Source organism: Scomber scombrus, chromosome 16 (assembly GCF_963691925.1).
Source record: "Scomber scombrus chromosome 16, fScoSco1.1, whole genome shotgun sequence".
Taxonomy (NCBI): domain Eukaryota; kingdom Metazoa; phylum Chordata; class Actinopteri; order Scombriformes; family Scombridae; genus Scomber; species Scomber scombrus.
In genome coordinates, this window is record NC_084985.1 from 17,349,978 (window position 1) to 17,370,718 (window position 20,741).

Below are 20,741 nucleotides of genomic sequence, written 5' to 3' on the forward strand. Positions count from 1 at the left end.
TTAGTCATTTTTTAAAACAAATATGACATACATTTGCTGGTTTAACTTCACAAATATGACGATTAAAGCCTGTCATTGTCATACATGATAGTATCTGAATATCTGAGTTTTAGACGAAATAAGACATTTAAAGAAGTTGCCTCTTGTTGAAATTATTGAAGTTGAAATCATAATGTGCATTCTTACTGTGTGAAGATATTTTATAGACAAAATGATAATGATAATCATTAGTTGCAGCTTCAGTCATTTAATGAACACAAACCAATAAAAGAGATGCAGAAAACATAAAGTATACTTGGAACATCTAAAGAAGGAAAGGAAATGGATGAAGCAAAGATGCTGGCAGCAATAATATATTTTTCAAATAGAACCTTAAAAAAATTGCATTTCCATTTTAATCATACTATATGCAGTCACAGTTTCTCCTTTTCCCCTCTACTTTGTATTGATATGTGGCAGACTTCTCACTGCACTATTGCCATGGGACATGTGAATGTGTATTATGAAAATGTTGCTGCATTTGTAACCAAATCCATGAAAATGGAAAAACCTTATTATGGGTAAAAACTTCAACTCAAACCCAACTTACTCACAGAATCTATGTGACCCATTAATACTGTATGTGTACAGTATGCTGCTCTATATAATTTAGACTGTAAATTGAGATTATAAAACATAACACACTAATAATGTCAGCTATCAGACTTTACAATCACTATGTCAGAGGAAAGTTGATGATATTCCTCAGAAGATGATGTATTATACATGCAGTGGAACAGTGGCCTGTGATGTGTTTTTATGTCTGCCAGCTATATTTCACATCCATAACTGCATTATACATTAATATAGGAATGATGAAAGGGTATGTGAGGGGTGGAGAGAGACTCAAACCCACTTTACACTCACACACTGTATAGACACACATACACACACTTTGTCACTAGCACCTCCATACTGCAGCAACCTACATATTCATATAAATACTTTAAATATAATTTCTTCAACAAAGAAACGTGCACACACTAATTGTAGTGTATACTGCATGAAGAATAAACAATTCCTAATAAGACATGCAGACAGCAAAATAACCAAAAACATCCAAAAGACAAGCGAAAGTGAAATACGTCAACACATCTGTACCAGTAAAAAGTGCAGTCCTATAAATGGTCATTATTCCTAAGACTACCATTAGCTTGAGTTTCTAACATATATGGCCATTTGTTCTTTTTCAAAATAGTCAATGTTGAGATACTTATTAGATACTTACATTGTCTAAAAAGTACATTCATTTTAATTATTAAAATATGGAGACTTCTATTTTCAATGACAACCATTTGAAGAAGACATAATCATGATCAAATGCAGGTCACATAAAGTCCAAAAATATTCTTGTTTATTATTTCCTGAAGCCCCACTGTCCAAACCCCAAGATATTTGTTTCATCATAGAAGACCAAAACCCAGCAAATACATTTGAGGATCTGCAGAGAATAATTTGCCATTTTGTGCCACACTAGCAGCGTGGCTCTAGGGACAGCAATTTCAGTGTGTCTAACACTTGTGTACAGACTGGAATATTTCAACATCTATTGGATGGATTGCCATGCTGGAATTTTGCACAGACATTCATTGTCCCCAGAGGTCAAAGCATACTGTCTGATGACCCCCTGACCCTTTCTCTAGTGCCACCAAGAGTTTGACATTTTTGCTTTTAAGTGAAATATCTTGTTAACTATTGGCTGACATAAAGAAGCTGGAGCTCCCCATAGGATAAATTTGAAAGACTGGTGATGCTCTGACTTTTCATCTAGTGCCATCATCACATCACTTTTGCTTATGATAAATACCTTTTGTGTCTTGGGCTAATTAGCCACAGTTAGCATACTAACAAGCTAAAGTAAGATGGTGAACCTGATTAATATTAGCTACTAAACATCCCCATGTTAGAAGTGTCACTGTGAGCATGTTAGCATGGGGATGGTAGCATTTCACTCAACGCACCAGCAGACTCACAAAAGCTAACGTGGTTTCAGACTCTAGTCTTGTTTAAAAAAAAAGAAGACTAGACTTAAACTGCTGATCAAATCATCGACTGATTGTTTGAGCTCTGTTTTTTGTTGAAATGCCTATCACTGGCCCGAAGTGTGTTACTAAACGAAAGGTCACATAGGACAGCAGATAGATATGGGCAGGTGGGATTATTAACGGCTTTATGAAAGTGCATTTATGTATGTCTGTTGAGCTGTAGCTGCTTTGATGTCTTCATTTTGACTTCCCTGTATGACGAATCTGTCGAGGAGTCGACAGGAGCTTAGTGTGAATGTGAGTGTGTGTGTGTGTGTGTGTGTGTGTGTGTGTGTGTGTGTGTGTGTGTGTGTGTGTGTGTGTGTGTGTGTGTGTGTGTGTGTGTGTGTGTGTGTGTGTGTGTGTGTGTGTGTGTGTGTGTGTGTGTGTGTGTGAGGGGGCTTGCCAAGCATACCGTGCTACAGCTCTTCACTGTGCTCAGCAATCTAATCTGAGAGTAATCCATTTCTTGCAGATAATGACCCCGCTCCCTCCTGCTCCCTCTCTTTCTCTCTCTCTCTCTCTGTATACACACTTTGAAGTCATCACACAGATAAGCGTGTCAGCATGTGCTCTCTCTTTATAGCCCTCATTTCTCTTTCTTCTCTTCTCTTTTCCTCTTCTCTTCTCTTCTCTCCTCTCATTTTGCCATCGGTGTACTGACAGCAGTGAGCTGTACACCGTGTGATGGAGGAGAGTGTGTCTGTGCAAAGAAGAAACTGAAGCACAGACAAAGACACTGGCAGGAACATGGCCAGGAGACATTTCTCTCGTCTTGTGATACAGTATGAATGAAACCCCTGCAGCGTTGGCGTGTCTGGGTGTGTTTGCGAGGGGAGATGATGGTGGAGAAACAGAGACCTTTCGAGAGATCTGTGTTCACCAGACAGGGAGACAAAGAGATGGAGAGATAAGATAAAGCGACCAAGACAAAAGAGAGAAAGAAAGAGCAAGACAGAGCTCCGTCTTGCTCTTCCCTCGTTTGTCGAGAGTCAGAAACAATTTATTTAGTCTGTGTGCTTGGCTGGCTGGTGTGCTCTACTTAAGTCCCAGTCCAAACACTGCACGTCTTCACAGACAAACATGGAAAAAAAGCTTTCATCTTTACTGATATCTAGGAGGACGTCCACACTTTTTTCATCAACATTTTCCAGTGTGGATAAATCTGAAACATTTTATTATAAAGGAGAAAAATTATGCTTTTGTACTGTCTGTCACCCGTTTTAAATGTCAGTACATCTGCAACTAACAATTATTTTGGATTTGGTTATTTTCTCTGTAAATGTTTTGGTCTGTAGAATGTCAGAAGATTGTAAAGAAATGCCAAGAAACAAAAACAAAACAAAGAAAAGCAGGAAAGCCTCAGAATTGAGAAAGCTGTGAGCTGTACAGTGCGTGATGGAAGAGTATGTGTTTGTGCTTGGAAAATGACGAACACTGACTATTTGATTCATGGCCTGAACTTAGCTACACTTTGGCCGATCACACAGCACAGATGTATTCAGGTTTAATCATAAAATGGTGATTTGTTTGATGTCTCAGAGCACCACTACTGTTCGCCTGGTTTTAGGAGCTGTAATCAAATCACCATTTTTCGGTTATTAAGCTGTCTGACAACAGAATCAGGAAAATACATAAATGGAAACAGCTAAATTGTGAGTTGAGCTGTTTTAAATCACAGTAAAGGTAATCACAGACAGCAGGAAGGGGGGATTTAACCAGAGATTTAGCCATTAACCTATTATTTAGGTGTTTCAGACTCAGATTTAGCCAATTTAAGGCTGGGAGTGCATGTGTTTCTTTTTATAATTGTATGGATTATATAGGTAGTGTTTATGGTTACCGATGGTGACCTATAACACCTCACTTAATGTATATCTACAGTGACAGGTGTACCTTCAGAGAACTACAATTCAAGCTTCAGTGTGAGCCCAGTCTTAAACAAGATTAAGCTGTAGTATAGTCACTGGCTTTGGATAAGTGTGCGTATAATTGTGTATGTTCGCTCACTTGCCTGTGTGTGTGTGTGTGTTAGTGAGACATACCCGACAGTATCATCGCTTTAATGAGGATCACACACACTGCTTCACATCTCTCTAATCATCCCTCTATTTCATTTTCTTTCGACTCAAAGCCACAGCAGTGCATTTTTCTCCGTCTCTGTCTTAATCTCGCACGCTCTTTTTTTTTTTCTCCCACTATCACAATTAAAATTATCTCTCCATCTCTCACCGCCTCATCTCTCTCCCTCTCCATCTGTCATGCTCATATCCCCCGTCATATATTCATAGGCTGTAGTGAATTGTTCAGCTTCCCTCTATTCTTTCTCATCTTGCACTCAAAGTCATTTATGTGTCTTCATCTACATTCATCTTCTACAGTTGCTGAGGTGCTTTTCATTTGTTCCCTCATTTCATATCTGTAGCTCTCTATTCGTCATCGTCTGGTGGTTTCTTATCATCAGCCAGTGAGAGGCAAAGTTCAGCGGTGATTGCTCACACCGGTTCGGTTTTCTGTGAATGTTTCCAGTGGGAATCGAACCCACAACTCTATCAGTGATCCTACTTTACAAACTGACTTCACAGCCCAGTTGCACTTCTATTGCAAAATGTTCTCATCAGTCTGTTTTTAATTAACACTGGCAACGTGATCATCATCCTAATATAATTGTACAGTTTGTATTTTTACCAAGGGTACTATACTCTGGTGTTTTCAAAGCAAATACCAGTGTCTGATATTTACTCACCCATGTCTGCTGATAATGATGCAGTGTTACTCCCAGTAACAAAAGATGTTCACTGCCTTAGACTTTTTCATGTTAGAAGATTTTAGCAAAAAATGTTAAATTGATGGCTTAATTATATTTAGAGTGGGTGCTTTAGTTTAGGGTTTCAAGCTATCATGTATTTTGGCTCGCTATCTCACTTTCATAGCTTACTGAGGCACTTTAATAAAACAAAGCCATTGTTAATGGTATTACTAACACCTGTACTTTCATCACAAGTCAAATCAGACCAATCAGCCGTTAGACCAGCACCTTGATTACTCACAAGTTATCTCCATTCAACTTATAATGCAACCTCCAAAACCATTTGGCCGCAACAGTCGTACTTTAGGTGTGCCAGTTCAAAGGGCTAACTGTCATTCATTGCTTTATGTTTGCACTTTCATTGAGATCAAAGAGTCTGATCAGTGCAAATAGTCAATGATGTTTTATTGCTTGTGCAAATTTAAAAACCAAACCTGTTGAGAATTATTACCTTCAAAAGTTGTTGCTTTAGTTTCAAAATGTGGATGTGAAATATTTGGAGCGATCGAGATAAGTCGTTACTAAATCACATCACAATGTATAACACTGCAGTGAAATACAAATACATTTATGCTCTACTTGATGTAACGGTTGCTATCATTTCTAATCTGTTTTATGATGAATGTGTCACCACAGTGTCAACATGGTGTCAACTAGCTCCTCTGGCGCCATAATAATCCATAAAGATTAAGAGTTTATTTCCTGGTAGGGGATGTAGAGGCACCAATACACCCAGGGCAAAGGCTATAGCATGGCATGATAGTACTATAGTAACTAAGAAGAGATTTATTGTGGTGTCACTTACATGTTATCATCATCATATTGGTTGTATTGGTTTAGTAGTAACACGTGCCTGAATGAATGTGTCAGATATCATTAATAAACCAAGTAGGCCAGATAATCCTCATAAAAACCATATGAAGTATAGTTCGGCAAAATGTGTTGCATTTACAGGTGTCACTTCAAATTAATATCACCTGCATTTGTGTGTATGTACAATGGATGTACTGCTGTTGGTTTAAACAGAACCTCACTAATGTTTTTTGGATTGGAAAAACTGGTCTTTGTCATGTCAGAGGCTTGTTTGTTCAGTGTATTTACTGTGTGCGTGTGTCACTGTGTGTTGGCTCTGACTGCTGGTTTGTATTTTGTTTCAACAGCAATCACCAGACACTATCCCTGGCCCGAGCACTGGACCTGCAGTACAGAAGGTAAGGAGAACACACACACACACACACACACACACACACACACACACACACACACACACACACACACACACACACACATACACATACACACATACATACACACATACATACACACACACACACACACACATACACACACACACACACACACACACACACACACACACATACACACACACACACACACACACACACACACACACACACACACACACATAATACACATACACACATACATACACACACACATACACACACATACATACACACACACACACACACATACACACACACACACACACACACACACACACATACACACACACACACACACACACACACACACACACAGATGATGTCATCTCTTTAGTATTGCTACAAGGCAAAAGTGTGTTTGTTTAGCCCCAGTATAGGTGACATCAGTGATGATACTGGGGCTTTTCCAAGCTAGTTTCACCAACTGCACGCATGCACACATGCACATACACACGCATGGGTAATACTTTCTATGATGCCCATGTCGATAATGTATTATAAACATACATATAATGCGTTATAATCTTCTTAAAGCACTGTATGATTAATCATTAATATTACATGTTTATACCAATAATCATAACACATTATAAAGCCTCTTATAATGACTTATAAGGTCAAGTATCATAATACTTGCCGGTCACTCACTGACATTTGCAAGGATCATAATGTATTATTATGCTTATAGTTCTAATACACTATAATCATTTTATAATGCATCAGAATTATTGTATTTTACTAATTTACCTTTATATCCTGGATATAAATGGAAATACAGTACTATGCATGTTAAAACTAAACTCTTTGCTCTTAAGGAGATGCTTGCAAAAATGGGGGCTTAAACGTGATTTTTGCTAAGCCAGTCTAAGTCCCCCAGCCTCAGTTTTTGCTACAAGAATCTAGTCTGGAAAGAATTCATGAAGTATTATTGATTTAACCTGGCCACTGACACTGGACCAATCAAAAACTATAGAGATTAGTTTGGATGCTTGTGACAACGAGCAGTGCTTCATTTTGAATTTTAAGTCAGAACTGGCTGGCGACCTTTTGATTCTTGAATCTTTGTGACCAATTGCTTAAACATTAAATATGATTCTTCAATGTGTCAAACCATATGTATTCAAAAACTAATTTCAGGCAACTGAGGCAACTTTCTAGGATGGCTTGAAAACCAGAAAGAATACATGTTCCAGCAAAGATTTGTTGTTGTCTGGCAAACAGCAAATCACAAAGTCTGGAGGGAAATGCAAGTGCTGGCTGTGTGAGCCTGATTAAATCCAGCCTCTTTGTTTGAAGGGCATTGATGACATCACCTTGCTGACCCCAATATAATGATCAGATATTCTGCTTTGTAGCTAGAAACCTTTGAGCCCATTTGTGCAAAGTTAAAATCAAAATTGTGTGTCAGTCATACACTGAAGTACAAAATGACCATGGTCAAGGTTTTGATTAGAACAGTAAGTTCTAAGTAACTAACAAGTACCTTAATCTACCTTTAAGGGTTTTCATGTAGTGTTGATCACTAAAACACACTGTCTCCTTGGGGCCTAACAAATGTATTGAATGATTTTATTTCATCATAACACATTTGCAAAGAGCCTTTGAATATTCATTTACTTTAATGTTTCTTTTGACTTAATTACAAACAAATCAGGGACCCACTCTTGCTGTTATGGTAAAAAAAATCCGGAGATGTACAATGCATAGGCAAGCAACCTAAAAAGACACAGGAGCAGCCACGCCGGCAGTCACCCCACAGCGCCCAGAACCGACGCAGCGTGTGCAAATGACCTTAGCTAACAAGGCGTCTCTGTGGAACCAGCTGGACGATGACATAGACTAGATTCTGGAGGTGACTGCATGACAGCAATCACTGTGAACCTCACCTGGAAAGATTTGGAGAAGAGCAAGGGAAAGATGTCAGAGGACATTACTTGGAAAAATCAAAGCTGAAGACCCTAAGGTGCCCATACAAGCAAGCAGGAGAACAGGAGTGCACAAGCCTGGCTCAGCTGACATGCATCCTGAGAAAGAGGGTCATGAAGTTATGTTGAGTGGAGTGGTATTGGGTTGGGGGCGCCATCATGAAAGAGCCCATACGGGAACTGCATTCATAACCAACCCTTACAAGTTTACCAAAGAACTAATGGAATGAAAATGCAGTGATAGGCTGGTGTGTTTGGAGGAGATATAGAGCATCACATGAAGCAGACATACAGCGACCCAGCAGAAGAGCAGGAGCAAGGGAGGGGAACATCCTGATCAACCCCTCAGAATCTTCTCCAATGTTGTTCTCAACCATCTCTGTAGCTTCTTCTTAAACAACAACTTAATTAACACTAGTCCAGAAGGGTGGCATTGCAGGCATCTCAAGATGATTAGAATAGCACTTCATCAGAGAATTCAGGGAGTACAGGTGTAACCAGTCAGTGCTGTCAGTGCCTTGCCTTGCTGTTGCTGGACTGAGCAAATGTCTATGCTCACAAAGTCAGCTGAGCCAGAATGCAGAGGGTCCAAGACCCTGGGACAATGCCATGGAATGGAAAGTGACCCGGGCTGAGGGCTGAGTCCAAATCGATCAGGTTCATGTCCAGGACATCTACTGTATGTGCTTCTTGACGTGGACTACACAGAGCCCTTACCTAGCTGAGTGTTGAGGGAGAGACGAGGATAATAGCCATCTGCTTTACTACTAATGTGCCAGATAGAGCTTTAAGGTAGCTGTGGCTAAAGAGAGGAGGGTAGGGTAGCTAGTTTGCCATCTGGACACTAGCTGGGTCACCTGAAGGAGGGTGTATCATGTTGAAAGTCCTGATGATTCCAGGAACATCACTGAAGATATGTCCAGAAGTATCATGCTCTGCCTTTCTTCTATAAAAGTCAAAGTGACTTGTCTAGTGTCTTTTGGGTAGGGTAAAACTTGAATTTGAATTGACACTGGCGGAAGTCTCACAAATCATAACAAATGAAGCCTCATCAGTCATTAAGTGGGCTTTGCTCTGGAGCATGTAAAAGGGAATATGAATGGAAAAACACAAGCAATACATGTCAACAGTTTAATTGACATATTGTCTTATTTACGATGGTGTCAATAGCAGGATTATTGCAGAGCGTGTAGACACAGTCAATGTTTCATTCCTCAGGGGGAAAGAAATTGAGCTGTCCTTGTGAGCCGGTCAATGACAGAGTAGCTACAGTAGCTCTCAGCAGTCTAATGTTCATGTCCAACACAGTTTTTTAGATAAGAATTTTGTCATTTATAAATTGTTTATGATTCATATTTCAGAAAAAACATTGCAGACTTTTAAATAATTTATGATAATGTATGTGTTTGTGTGTGTGTGTGTCAGTCTTGCTCCCAGAGTTTTCCATGTGCTGCTCGGGCTGTGAGGAATGCCTTCCTCTCTCATGGACCATACCCAGCTAAAGACAAGATACACCTGGCCAGAATCATACGGTATGTTCTGTTTCTAGGACAGGAAGTTGAGAACAGGTCTAGAGAAAGCAGCAAGGGACAGGGGACTGTGGCTCTGATATATGATGTGTGTGTGTGTGTGTGTGTGTGTGTGTGTGTGTGTGTGTGTGTGTGTGTGTGTTCTGTGAATCTGTTTGTAGGGCTGAATCAATGTGTCTGGTGAAGCATATACACTGATTGGACATTTTACAGTGGATCACAAGATGGCCGGGAATATGTGCACTCATGTGCAATATGCTGTACATTGCATACAGATGCATGTGAAAACCATGTGAACATCTGGACGCAAATATAAATAGATACTCTTAACCATCCTTGCACACACACGCACTCACACATACGTACACTAAGAGGTTATCTTGGGGGGAAAGCAGATGGAAAGTATTCAGTGTTCCAGAGGAAAAGGCTTACAGAGAACTAATGAATAATCAATGGATATTGATTAAATTAAAAAGACAAGCTTTGTGCCTGGGAAAGAGGAGTGTGTATGTGTATGTGAATCATAACACTGTGTGGCCTTATTTATGTGGTGAAAATGTACCTATGTGTGTGTGTGTGTCTTTTTAACAGACGCAGCTATGTGGGCGTGGAGCTGGTGCAGTGGCTGTGTGAACAGTGTGTGTACGTGCGCTGTCGGACTACTGCTGTGCGTGTATGGCAGGTGCTGCTGGAGCTGGGAGTCCTGCTGTCTGGTAAAAGCACAAGCCCACACACACGCACTCATGTTCACACTTACATGTCCAAAAGGTTGGAGGCGCTTCAAAATTTATACTCACCTTCCAGCAACATCAGCAACAATCTACTCATCTCCAAAGAGACAAATGATGAACCAGTTCACCAAGTGATTTCCAATAAAACAAAGAGCTTATTATACTGCCTCAATCATCTGCCAAGCACATGAACCTGATTTTAATTGAGATCTTGTCTAGCACAAATAAGTCAAGTCAAGTCAAAGTACTTTATTGTCATTGCTACAAGAACAGTGCCAATATCTTTCTGAGATCAACTTTCCACATGGTACACATGGTACCATGGTACAATGCCCTCTAGTAATCTCAGTAATTATTCTACATTAAACATATTCCTTCATTAATCACTAGAAACTATTTACCAGAGGCCAGAGGCTAAAATTTCACCACACACTAAACCTTATAAGAAATGAGTAATTTTATTATCACCACACTGACAGTTCCTGGGCATGATACATATTTCTGTATCCAATGGAGCAGATATAAGCTAAACAAAATGGAAATGCCATCATGTTATTCATATGTCTTTTAACTTGTGTTGTCTTGAAACCACACTTAGTATGCTATGAATGACTCATGTTTGTAAAGACTTAATAATAAAAGACGCTAAATGTTTCTTTAAAGAATTAACAATCCTGATCCTCTTGAGGCAGACTGCTTTTGGACATTTTCTCGGTTCAGTAGTCTGGCTAATCTGCTATAACCGATACAAAGAATTTATCCAGGTTTTATTGTGGGCACTATGTCTATTCTTTCTTTAGAAGAAAGAAGTGTTTGCATGTTTTTTCTCACTTTTTATATTATAGTGGCATAATAACTATAATACTGATTATAATAATTGGCATTTTATTATAAAGGTTAATAATAATTTAGGCAACCTCTATTTTAGTGCACCAATAAAAAATGCAAGTAATGCAAGAAGAACTTTTCCTGACTCATACCTTCAGGAACAGAAAATACATTTGACCCAAAAATGTACCACACTGGGAACAGTATTTAAATGGAAGTTAAATTTGGCGTGATCAACATGGCTTTAAAAATTAATAATCTCTTCCTTAAGGCAATTTTCTAAGAACAACTTGAAGGGTTTCCTTAATGTCCCTTTATTCATATATTAATATAATATGTATATGTAGCCCAAAAATAAAGTCTGTGTGTAATAATAAATTAAACGCATTTAAATACAGCTACTAAATAATAATGTGGTTGCTATTTTACAGTCTCAAAACTGTGAAGTCAAATGATGGCCAGAAAGTAAATGGTGTGTGATAGAGGAGAGGAAACTGCTTCTCACATTTCTGTTTGGTGTGTTTGTGCATCTGTGCATCTGTCCTTTCTCCAGTGGACCAGCGGGTGGTGTTTTCAGACTCAAATTCCTACTACCAGTTCAGCTTTGAGGAGTGTGACTCCGCGTCCTGTGAGTTTCGCTCCAATGAGGGGGAGTGGGCAGAGGCTGTTAGGCTCCTCTTACAACTTGCTCCATATGTCCAGTTCCGCTCTGGAGGCGGAGCCAACAGCCCGTAAGTTTCCACTAAAATCTGATTGCACACATTGGATGTAAATATGGATATTTACAGATAGTAGCGCTATCAGTTTTTCAAAAACTCAAAAAAGTTTTGGAAAAAAGTTTGAACTAATGAGAAGTAACACATGAGTTACATCAATTTTAGTTGAATTGAATGCAACCCCAGTTAGCCTAATCCTAAATTTATGTTGTTAAGTTGTCATAGCTAGTTTCTTTTCCGCCTTACCTGGTTCACGACCTAATAGGTAATATCAGATTTGTTGTCAGGCAATTTCATTTTTAAAAAGCAGCAAATGTCCTCACCTTGGTGTTGAATCTGAAATGCTTCCACACATTACATCTCAGATGGTTTGGTGTCATGATTAGGGCTGAAAACATGTCTCTCCCTGCTGCACATAGGGTTGATCAGGAACATTACGTGGCTGTTTCTTTTATACTTCTATGTATAATGTGTATAAGATATACAACTTGTATAACATAAAACTCGCATGAATTATTCAACTTGTGTGTAGTTCCCCTCTGTTTTGTGGAAATGATGAGGACATTTCAAATAAAAGAGTCAGCCATAATAGATGGATAATGGATAATAGATGAATGGATTAGATTTGTCACATTTGTCTATCTGTTGTGATGGCAAGTTAGTTGTTTCTGTTGTTGTCACTGGATCTCTGTCATTATCACAAACATGTGAAACTGTTAAAGAATGGTGATCATAATTGATGGTGAATGTGAATTAGTTGTGATAGGTTGGATGATCTCCATTGACCTGAAGTGGAAGCTCATTGCTCTTGTGAAATATCAAAATTTGTAGTGACAGTGTTCCCTTTTAGACTCATGATTGAGGTCATTTGTCTGTCTGGTGATTTACTGCAAAAAGTGACAAGTGACTGTGTTTGATTTGGTGGATGTGTTGTGTTCTCATGCAAGTACATTATTTGTCTTACAGTAAAATATATGCTCACACATACACGCACCCTTCTATATCTTTCTCAAATCCCGAGGAAAAACCTAATCTCTATTCAGAGTTTTAAATCCTCAATCTGCTTATGTGAGAGACACAGGCACACACACCTCCATGTCCATAGAAGAAATGCACTGATACACAAAAACGACACACACACACACACACACACACAGACACACACCCACACACACACACACACACACACACACACACACACACACACACACACACACACACACACACACACACACACACACACACACACACACACACACACACACAGAGTGGTGTCAGCCAGAGTTCCCTGCTTTTTCTGCTCCTGTGTGTGGAATTCCTGCTGAGGCTGCTACTGAACTCAATCTGTCACTCAGAGGAAGAGAGAGAGTGAGATGGGTGGGAGAGGGGGTGGTAATAAAAAAATTGAGTATATATGGAGAGCAAAGGAACAAGAGCACACAACTTATTCATCTGTGTGTCAACTTCAAAGGGTGTATTTACAGACACCAGGGAGAGAGCATGACAGCGAGGGGAATTGAATGTCATACTTACTAATATAAATCTCATGTATCATACTGTAGTTATTTCGGCATTCTCCATCACATACCTTATATACATTATAGTGGGTGACATGCACAGTTAGGAGCACTCAACCAAAGTGTTGGGAGGTTGGCGGTGTTCTTAAGCGGAGCAATGGGCGGTGGCTCGGCGGGGATGGGGGATTATGGACATTTTATTTTGTTTCAATCTGATTTTAGTGAGGATATTTTTCCCTGGTTGTTGGCTGATGCTTAAGTATTCAGCCCTGAAAAGGACCAGAATTTACGTGACAAATGGGTGTGCATATATGGATGTAAATATACCTGTTATCCTAACTATAGTTGTAGGTTACACGTATAACATATTACTGGACCAAATATTTTGTAGTTTGTCTTTTTCCCTCAAAACTACACTTGGAAAAGCACAGTTAACTTTTTCAGATTTGACAGATAACATTAAGCATTCAGCATTCTTACTCTGTCACTTTGACCCTGCTGCTGTCTGTGACTGTTGCACTATTTCTCTGAAAGATCCCCCTCTATCTCTCTCCAGTTTGAGTCATCTCACACCCTCCCTCCCTCTCTGTCTCTTTTTCTGTCTCTCTCTTGTTGATGTAGAAGAAAATAGCTTTAGCTGTGAAAGAAAACACCTGCATGTAACTTGTGAGACCTGATAATGCTTTGGTTGGTACACTAATCCTATGGTTAATGTTGATTGTAGTTGGAATTGTAAAAAGGAGGTAGAATTACCAGCAGGCTAATAAAATGCAGTAGTTTATATAAGATCCTGGTAGTGTGCACTGTCTGAGGGCGTCTGAGCCTGCCTTAGCATATAAATGTGTGTTAAACCACCTGTGAAAGCCCTTCTCAGCGATGCTCTTGGGTTCTCGATTGCCTTGGGTCGGTGAACCAGCTTCCAATTTGTGTTTAGTTTTCTTTGAAATCGTAGAAAGGACACAAAATGTTCAGTAGATTACTCAAATACAATAATTTTAATTATATTAAATTACTTAACCAATACTTTTTAAAAATGTCAAATATTGTGTGCTAAATTGTTCTTATCTTTTGTTGTTAAAACATTTCTAATTGGAAAAATAGGCCATTCTTGAAGGTGCTGCAGCAAAATTATAAATGCAACCAAGTGTAATTGATGCTCACGCTCCTCATGAATCATGGTGCCCTATCTCTTCCTGCAGTTTAATCTAATGAGGCAAGCATTACATAGATACTGATAATGTGATAGTTGATAAGGCAGAATTAGCTGGTTGTTATATTCCCTTCTAGCGATGCCTACTTTAAGAACAACTTACTATTAATTAAATAGGTTATCGTGTTTAGACTAAAATGATGTAAGTTACATAGGTTGATGTACAGTTCACAAAAACTGCGTAGCTTTTGGTTAGGATCTGTCTGTGTATGCATCACTTGGTAAATTACAAAATATCACAGAACATGACTTCTTCCTGCGGTATGCACTTTTTGATGTGGCCTGAATAGCGAGGTGTTTCAAGCCCCAATCATGTTAATCCTCCATCAATACTGCTCTGCGCTGCCTAATGATTGGTGACACACCTCCCACTGTTCCTTTCTTCCAGCTTCGGTACATTCAGGCTCATGGTGAGTCACCAAATTCCCAGATAAACACCACCTAAAAAGACTTAATGGCCCTGATGAGAATACATTTAGCATGTTGGCTTAGAATAGGTTTTGTAGTTCTCGTCATCAATCTAAATTAAGGAATTTCAGTATTTGTTGAGAAACAAACAAACAAAAGAAACTCAAATGAAGTCACATTGATGATAATTTCCCCTTGTTGTCCCAGTTCTGCCAGAGGTTTGGGCATTATTAATCTTTTGTTTTTATGTGACAAGTCATTTTGACCATAAACTCTTAAAGGAAAGCACATCCAGTAACCATATGTATTGCTATATTTAGAGACTGATAGAATTTTTATTTTATTTTCATACTCCTTTTTGGCATCCGTTGGTCTACCTGCCTCTGTTCTCTCACTGTCTGTGTCAGAGCCGATAGCTCAAGTGTCAGGCTGAGGGCTACATGTTATCACCATCTCTCCCACTTGTGCATTTATCATTCCCTTATCAGATTACAGTACACACACACACACACACACGCACACACACACACACACACACACAGAGGGTATCATCCTCTTTCCTCCACAACTATTACTAGTGCCACTGGGATCTGTTGATAAAATCCAAATTGTATGTAAATTGGTCTGGGTGTGTGTGTTGTGTAAGTGGGTGAGTCAGTGTGTGGGAGACCAGTTCAAATGGTAGTTTTCTAAGGGAACATATTAGATGGGGGGTGGGGTGTAGGGGTCCAGGTGGCCACTGTTGAAGACAAACTCTACAACCTTGTATTATTGCTGTGGGAATAATGCAGAGTTTACCCCAAAATAACCACCTATTTATACAGTACACACACACACGCATACGTGCCCAAATGAAGTCATACACAAACATATTCTCACAGATGCACTCAGAAAAAAAATCCTTGACAAGAATAACATATTTATATACATCGTGAACACATGTACACACACTCTCAAACACACACACACACACACACACACACACACACACACACACACACACACACACACACACACAAACAGCCTCACTAACATCAATAGGAGGGTGTGTCTGGGAGCTATTTTAAATGAAACCACATGAAAGAGAGAAGGGGGGCACAGGGAGAGATGCTCGATACAAAGACATGTAAGCAGCGAAGAACTAGAAAGACGGATGGGAGGGAAAATAAACAGGCACATGCTGTACTGTACGACTCTGCTGAATATAAAATATTCACAAGAAAATATATTTGTCTGCAGTATTTACTGCTGTGTTACTATGTTTAGGGCTCATCATTTTTTCAATTAAACAGTTAACCCTGTAGTTTATATGAAAAAAATTGTGAAAAATGTTCATCACAATTTCCCAAAATCCCAAAAATATTTACAATGGTTTAAATCAGAAAAACAGGGCAATCTTCACAGTTGAAGAGCTAGCTACAGTGTATGTCATTCAGTAAAGGGTTAAAAATGGAATGCAGTCTTCTATCCACTTGTATCATTCCAAGTATCATTTTATCTTTTAAAAAGGGTTCATGGGTTTCAACCTCCAGCTAAGGTAAGCTAAGTAAATGTGTTTGTGAGCTGCAGTTCTTCTCTCAGTGTACCAGGTGGCAGTTTAGAGGACCACAGCTCTGCAGAGAACTTTTTTCTCTGGTGAGTGTTTGACCAGAATAATGAACTTGTCACTTGCCAGTAAAGCTTTGTTTGTTTGTTTGTTTGTGTGTGTGCCTTGCAGGTCAGAGGAGGACTCTGAAGGCAACAGAGACATCTGCGGTGAGATTCTCCAGATGAAAGCTCTCGAAAGGCTCACTTCTACGGTCAGTGTGTACATATGTGTCTGCTCATCTGATGAGATATTTTTTGTATTATGTCTTGTGACACATTTTCTCCAACAGGTACAAAGTGAGTTGGCTGCTGCTCTTGCCCGAAAGACACGCAAAGCTTGTAAGTATTCATTTATTCGGACTGTGCATGCTTTCTTGTGATGTTATTTGTTAATATTTACCATATGCATTATGAGAACATGGAATGACAAAGACTTTGTCATGCAATGAGTCTTTTATGATTGGTTGCAGTATCAGAGCAGGACTCTGAGACAACGGAGACGAGCCACCAGGAGCCTCGCACTCCCAGTGAAGAGAGCAGCCCGGTAATACACACATAGACACACACACTCCGACTCATATGAAATAATAACGATGCGTCTTATTGATTGTTGAAAGTAAAAAGATGCCAAGGAACAAGGGGAGGGAAAGATGGGGAATGACATGCCAGATGTGAACCAGGGACGTTGTGGTTCTTCATTGTGCATTTACCTCTAGGCAGTAATTTCATTACAACTACCTGCTGATAGAGTCAGTCTAATAATTGCAGTTCCCAATTTGGAGAGTGTGCACTTGGTTTTAAATAGGCCTACATTTACATTTAGTAAAATCACTCCAATCCAGGATAGAAATATACCTAATAACTGAATATGTCTGCATTGATTAAAAATAGGTTTTATTGAATATAATGTATGTGGTATTATAACTTTGGACAGAGTAACATTAGTCTGAGACTGTTAAGGTGGGAAGACATCCTCTCGTGTATGCAGCACAAACAAAATACAGAAAAGGTCAAATGCCACTTTCAACTAGCAGCAGCATATGGTACACATATGAAATGTTGCTGAAATACATGCACAATGGTCTTAGTTTAGACCTCTGCTGGTTAGCACATGCTGATTTGTTAAGTGAAAAAAATGTTTTTTCTTTTTATTTGTTCATGCTGCTCCATGGTTTGGAGCCCTATGCATTTAGAAGAGGCTTAGCTGTTTTTTATAAGGAAAAATAAGGCTTTTTGACTGCAGCCGTACCCAGAATGCTGAACAAAGGAGTGGAAATGAACCAGGTTTAATATGACCATACTGGCCAATTAAAATATATCTTGATCAAGTGGACCGGGAAAACCCTAATAAGAGAGAGCAATTTTCTAACTAGCTTTCTCTCTTACAAAGGTAATTTTGTGTGTGTGTGTGTGTGTGTGTGTGTGTGTGTGTGTGTGTGTGTGTGTGTGTGTGTGTGTGTGTGTGTGTGTGTGTGTGTGTGTGTGTGTGTGTGTGTGTGTGTGTGTGTGTGTGTGTGTGTGTGTGTGTGTGTGTGTGTGTGTGTGTGTGTGTGTGTCCTGAGGTGGCTAAATGTAGAAAATGGGGTCAGAGTAGAGGGAAGCCTGTTTGCTTCCTAGTCCCATCTCTGTACAGTGGAAACATCTTTTTCTTCATCAAATATTTATAGTCAGATTAGACCAGAGATATGACGATAGAGGGGAGGAACAGAAAAAGAGAATCTTTTAAACACAGCTACACATACAGTACTATAGATCAGTGGTTAACATTTTTGACTTTTGGTTACCTAATACAAAAAAATGCCTTCTTGCAAATCCTCGTAAAAGAATGCAACTGAAAAAGTATATTTCTTTTTCCCTCTCGTATAGTATTTAACAATATTAGAAAATAAGAATAATTTAGTTTTTTCTTGCTTTTTTTTTAAAGATACATTAAGCTTTATTTGTTTTTTTGTTTTGCATGCCTACTGCTTGGCTGCCCATGGTATGGTAGTTTTTCTTGTCTCCATCCCATCTTTTCATCATCTGTGACCTCTTTTTGTGGGTCTCCAAATCCAGTTTGGGAACTACTGCAGACTGTAGCAGTAACATGAGTATTAGTTAAGTTTAATTTATTTGGAGGTCAATAAATTGCAATGTCAAGGAATTCCTTCATGTACAGAGCAGATAGTGTTTTTGTGATGTAAAAAAAACAACACTATTTTCTTGCTAATTAGACTCCACAGCAGCATAAGTGGACTGGAGTCTAATTGAGTTTCGGTTACCCTGATGAAAACAGTTTAGCTTGTCATGGATTACAAACACAAGGGGATCAAAGACAAATTAAGGATACAATGGGAGAGAGGAGGAGATGGATGGAGCCGGCCACACAATAAAAACAGACGCAGACCGCAGACAGGTTTATCTTGGTGTGTTCTGTTTCTAGGACAGGAAGTTGAGAACAGGTCTAGAGGAAACAGCAAGGGACAGGGGACTGTGGCTCTGATATATGATGTGTCTGTGTGTGTGTGTGTGTGTACGTATCTACTCTAACAGATAAGAGTTGTCGTTGGGGGGTGTTTCCTAGTAAACAAAATTAAGCGTGAGAGTATGCCATCGTGTGTGTGTGTGTGTGTGTGTGTGTGTGTGTGTGTGTGTGTGTGTGTGTGTGTGTGTGTGTGTGTGTGTGTGTGACCCTCTGGCACCGTGGGATAGTTGAGCTCGCAGGAAGGGTTACCCAACTCTCAGCCAAACGAAATACCTCTCTCTCAATTCCAAGGAAAATAAACAGACCAGGCTACCCGCTGCCGTTGGTGATAACCATCATACTAGCAGCACCCTAGGGAACGAACACACACACACACACACACATACACAGATACACTCAGTCATGTTTTCTGTCTTCAGGTCTATCTGAGGACAGAGCAATTCATTTCTCCAGTATCCTGCAGCAGTTTCATACAATATATCTGTCTCTTTCTTCTATTTTTCTCCCTTTATTTCTTTCAGAACCTCTTTTTAGACAACACCATTAGATATTGATATTTATACTCTTATACATTACTGAAATTGGGCTACCATGGTGGTTAACACAGTTTTAAACTCCCAACTACAGAGGGGTGGAGATAGACACCACACACACACCCCCCCAACACACACTCTTCCCACACGGACACACACCGCCCACTTATACTACTAATCACAGACACTCACTCTTTCTCCGCTAGATCCTCTGACACAGAGCAGTCAGACAGAGACAAAGAGGGAAGTGCAACAGATAAAGGGAATTATAGACTGTAATAGATGGAAAGAATAAGAGAGTTTGTGAGTAATGAGGAGGAATTAGAGAGAGAACAAGATAGATAGAGACACCCAGGATTACCATTTCTACTCATTCTCCTCACATGGACATAGAGGGGCAACTGAAAACTTGTTATCGCATGTTTACGGATTATACCCAAACTGCTTTCCTTCTCCCTCGGACAAAATCACTGAACTTTCTTGACCTACATCCCGCAAACCCACTTTGACTGTTTCCACCATGTCTTGGGACTGCGGGTTGAGATATGTGTTAATGCCTCCTGTGTTGCAGCTGGGCGGGGTGTGTGCGTTGCGGGACGGCGGTGGCGGCGGAGGAGGAATGGGGACTGTGTGCGGCCGTGAGGAACTGACCAGTCGGCTGGGGCTGGAGGCCGTGCAGCGTCTGGCGAAGGATGGCTGTCGGCTGCTGCAGAACCACAACTACAGGCTACCTGACAGGAATCAGGCAGTGAGTAGAAAAGTGTGTTATTTTTTAAAGTCACTGATATCAAATATTATATTATCAGTAGCGATAAGACCGGTGATGTTCTGTGACCTTGTTGGGCACCCACCATTTAATCTGCAGTATGAGTTATAGCTGGTCAGAATGAGTAGAGAGTAATGGACGTCATCATGTGGTAAATGTTTCATTGCTGTCATCATTTTTAAGTGCTCACACACTTCAAGTCTGAGTTACTCATGGATTCAGGTCAGGGAGCCTCATCAGGACCAGCGTGATTTGTGTTGCTGTCAATCTAAATGACAGACAGACGTGTACACACATCTACAGCACTCCTGCTCACTTTTGCGCATCGCCTGCCTACATGACGACACATCTGTGCACAGACACGCACCCACACACACGCACGGTTATCACTTCTGATGCACGCCTAGA

At 39.8% G+C, this 20,741-nt stretch overlaps 1 protein-coding gene across 2 annotated transcripts in view; it reads left to right on the plus strand.

Annotated features, from left to right (window-relative positions):
* The window catches only part of rapgef5a (Rap guanine nucleotide exchange factor (GEF) 5a), a 50,555-nt gene that overhangs the window by 2,904 nt on the left and 26,910 nt on the right, over nt 1–20,741 (plus strand). Inside the window, exons 2-12 of one of the 2 annotated variants that reach the window (XM_062435874.1) lie at nt 6,033–6,083; nt 9,470–9,576; nt 10,165–10,286; nt 11,686–11,863; nt 16,701–16,782; nt 16,861–16,909; nt 17,041–17,114; nt 17,575–17,579; nt 19,326–19,377; nt 20,139–20,315; nt 20,384–20,392. In XM_062435874.1, the coding sequence (XP_062291858.1) occupies nt 6,033–6,083; nt 9,470–9,576; nt 10,165–10,286; nt 11,686–11,863; nt 16,701–16,782; nt 16,861–16,909; nt 17,041–17,114; nt 17,575–17,579; nt 19,326–19,377; nt 20,139–20,315; nt 20,384–20,392 (906 nt within the window). The remainder of the gene's footprint in view (nt 1–6,032; nt 6,084–9,469; nt 9,577–10,164; nt 10,287–11,685; nt 11,864–16,700; nt 16,783–16,860; nt 16,910–17,040; nt 17,115–17,574; nt 17,580–19,325; nt 19,378–20,138; nt 20,316–20,383; nt 20,393–20,741) is intronic. The other variant, XM_062435873.1, reaches the window with a different exon arrangement.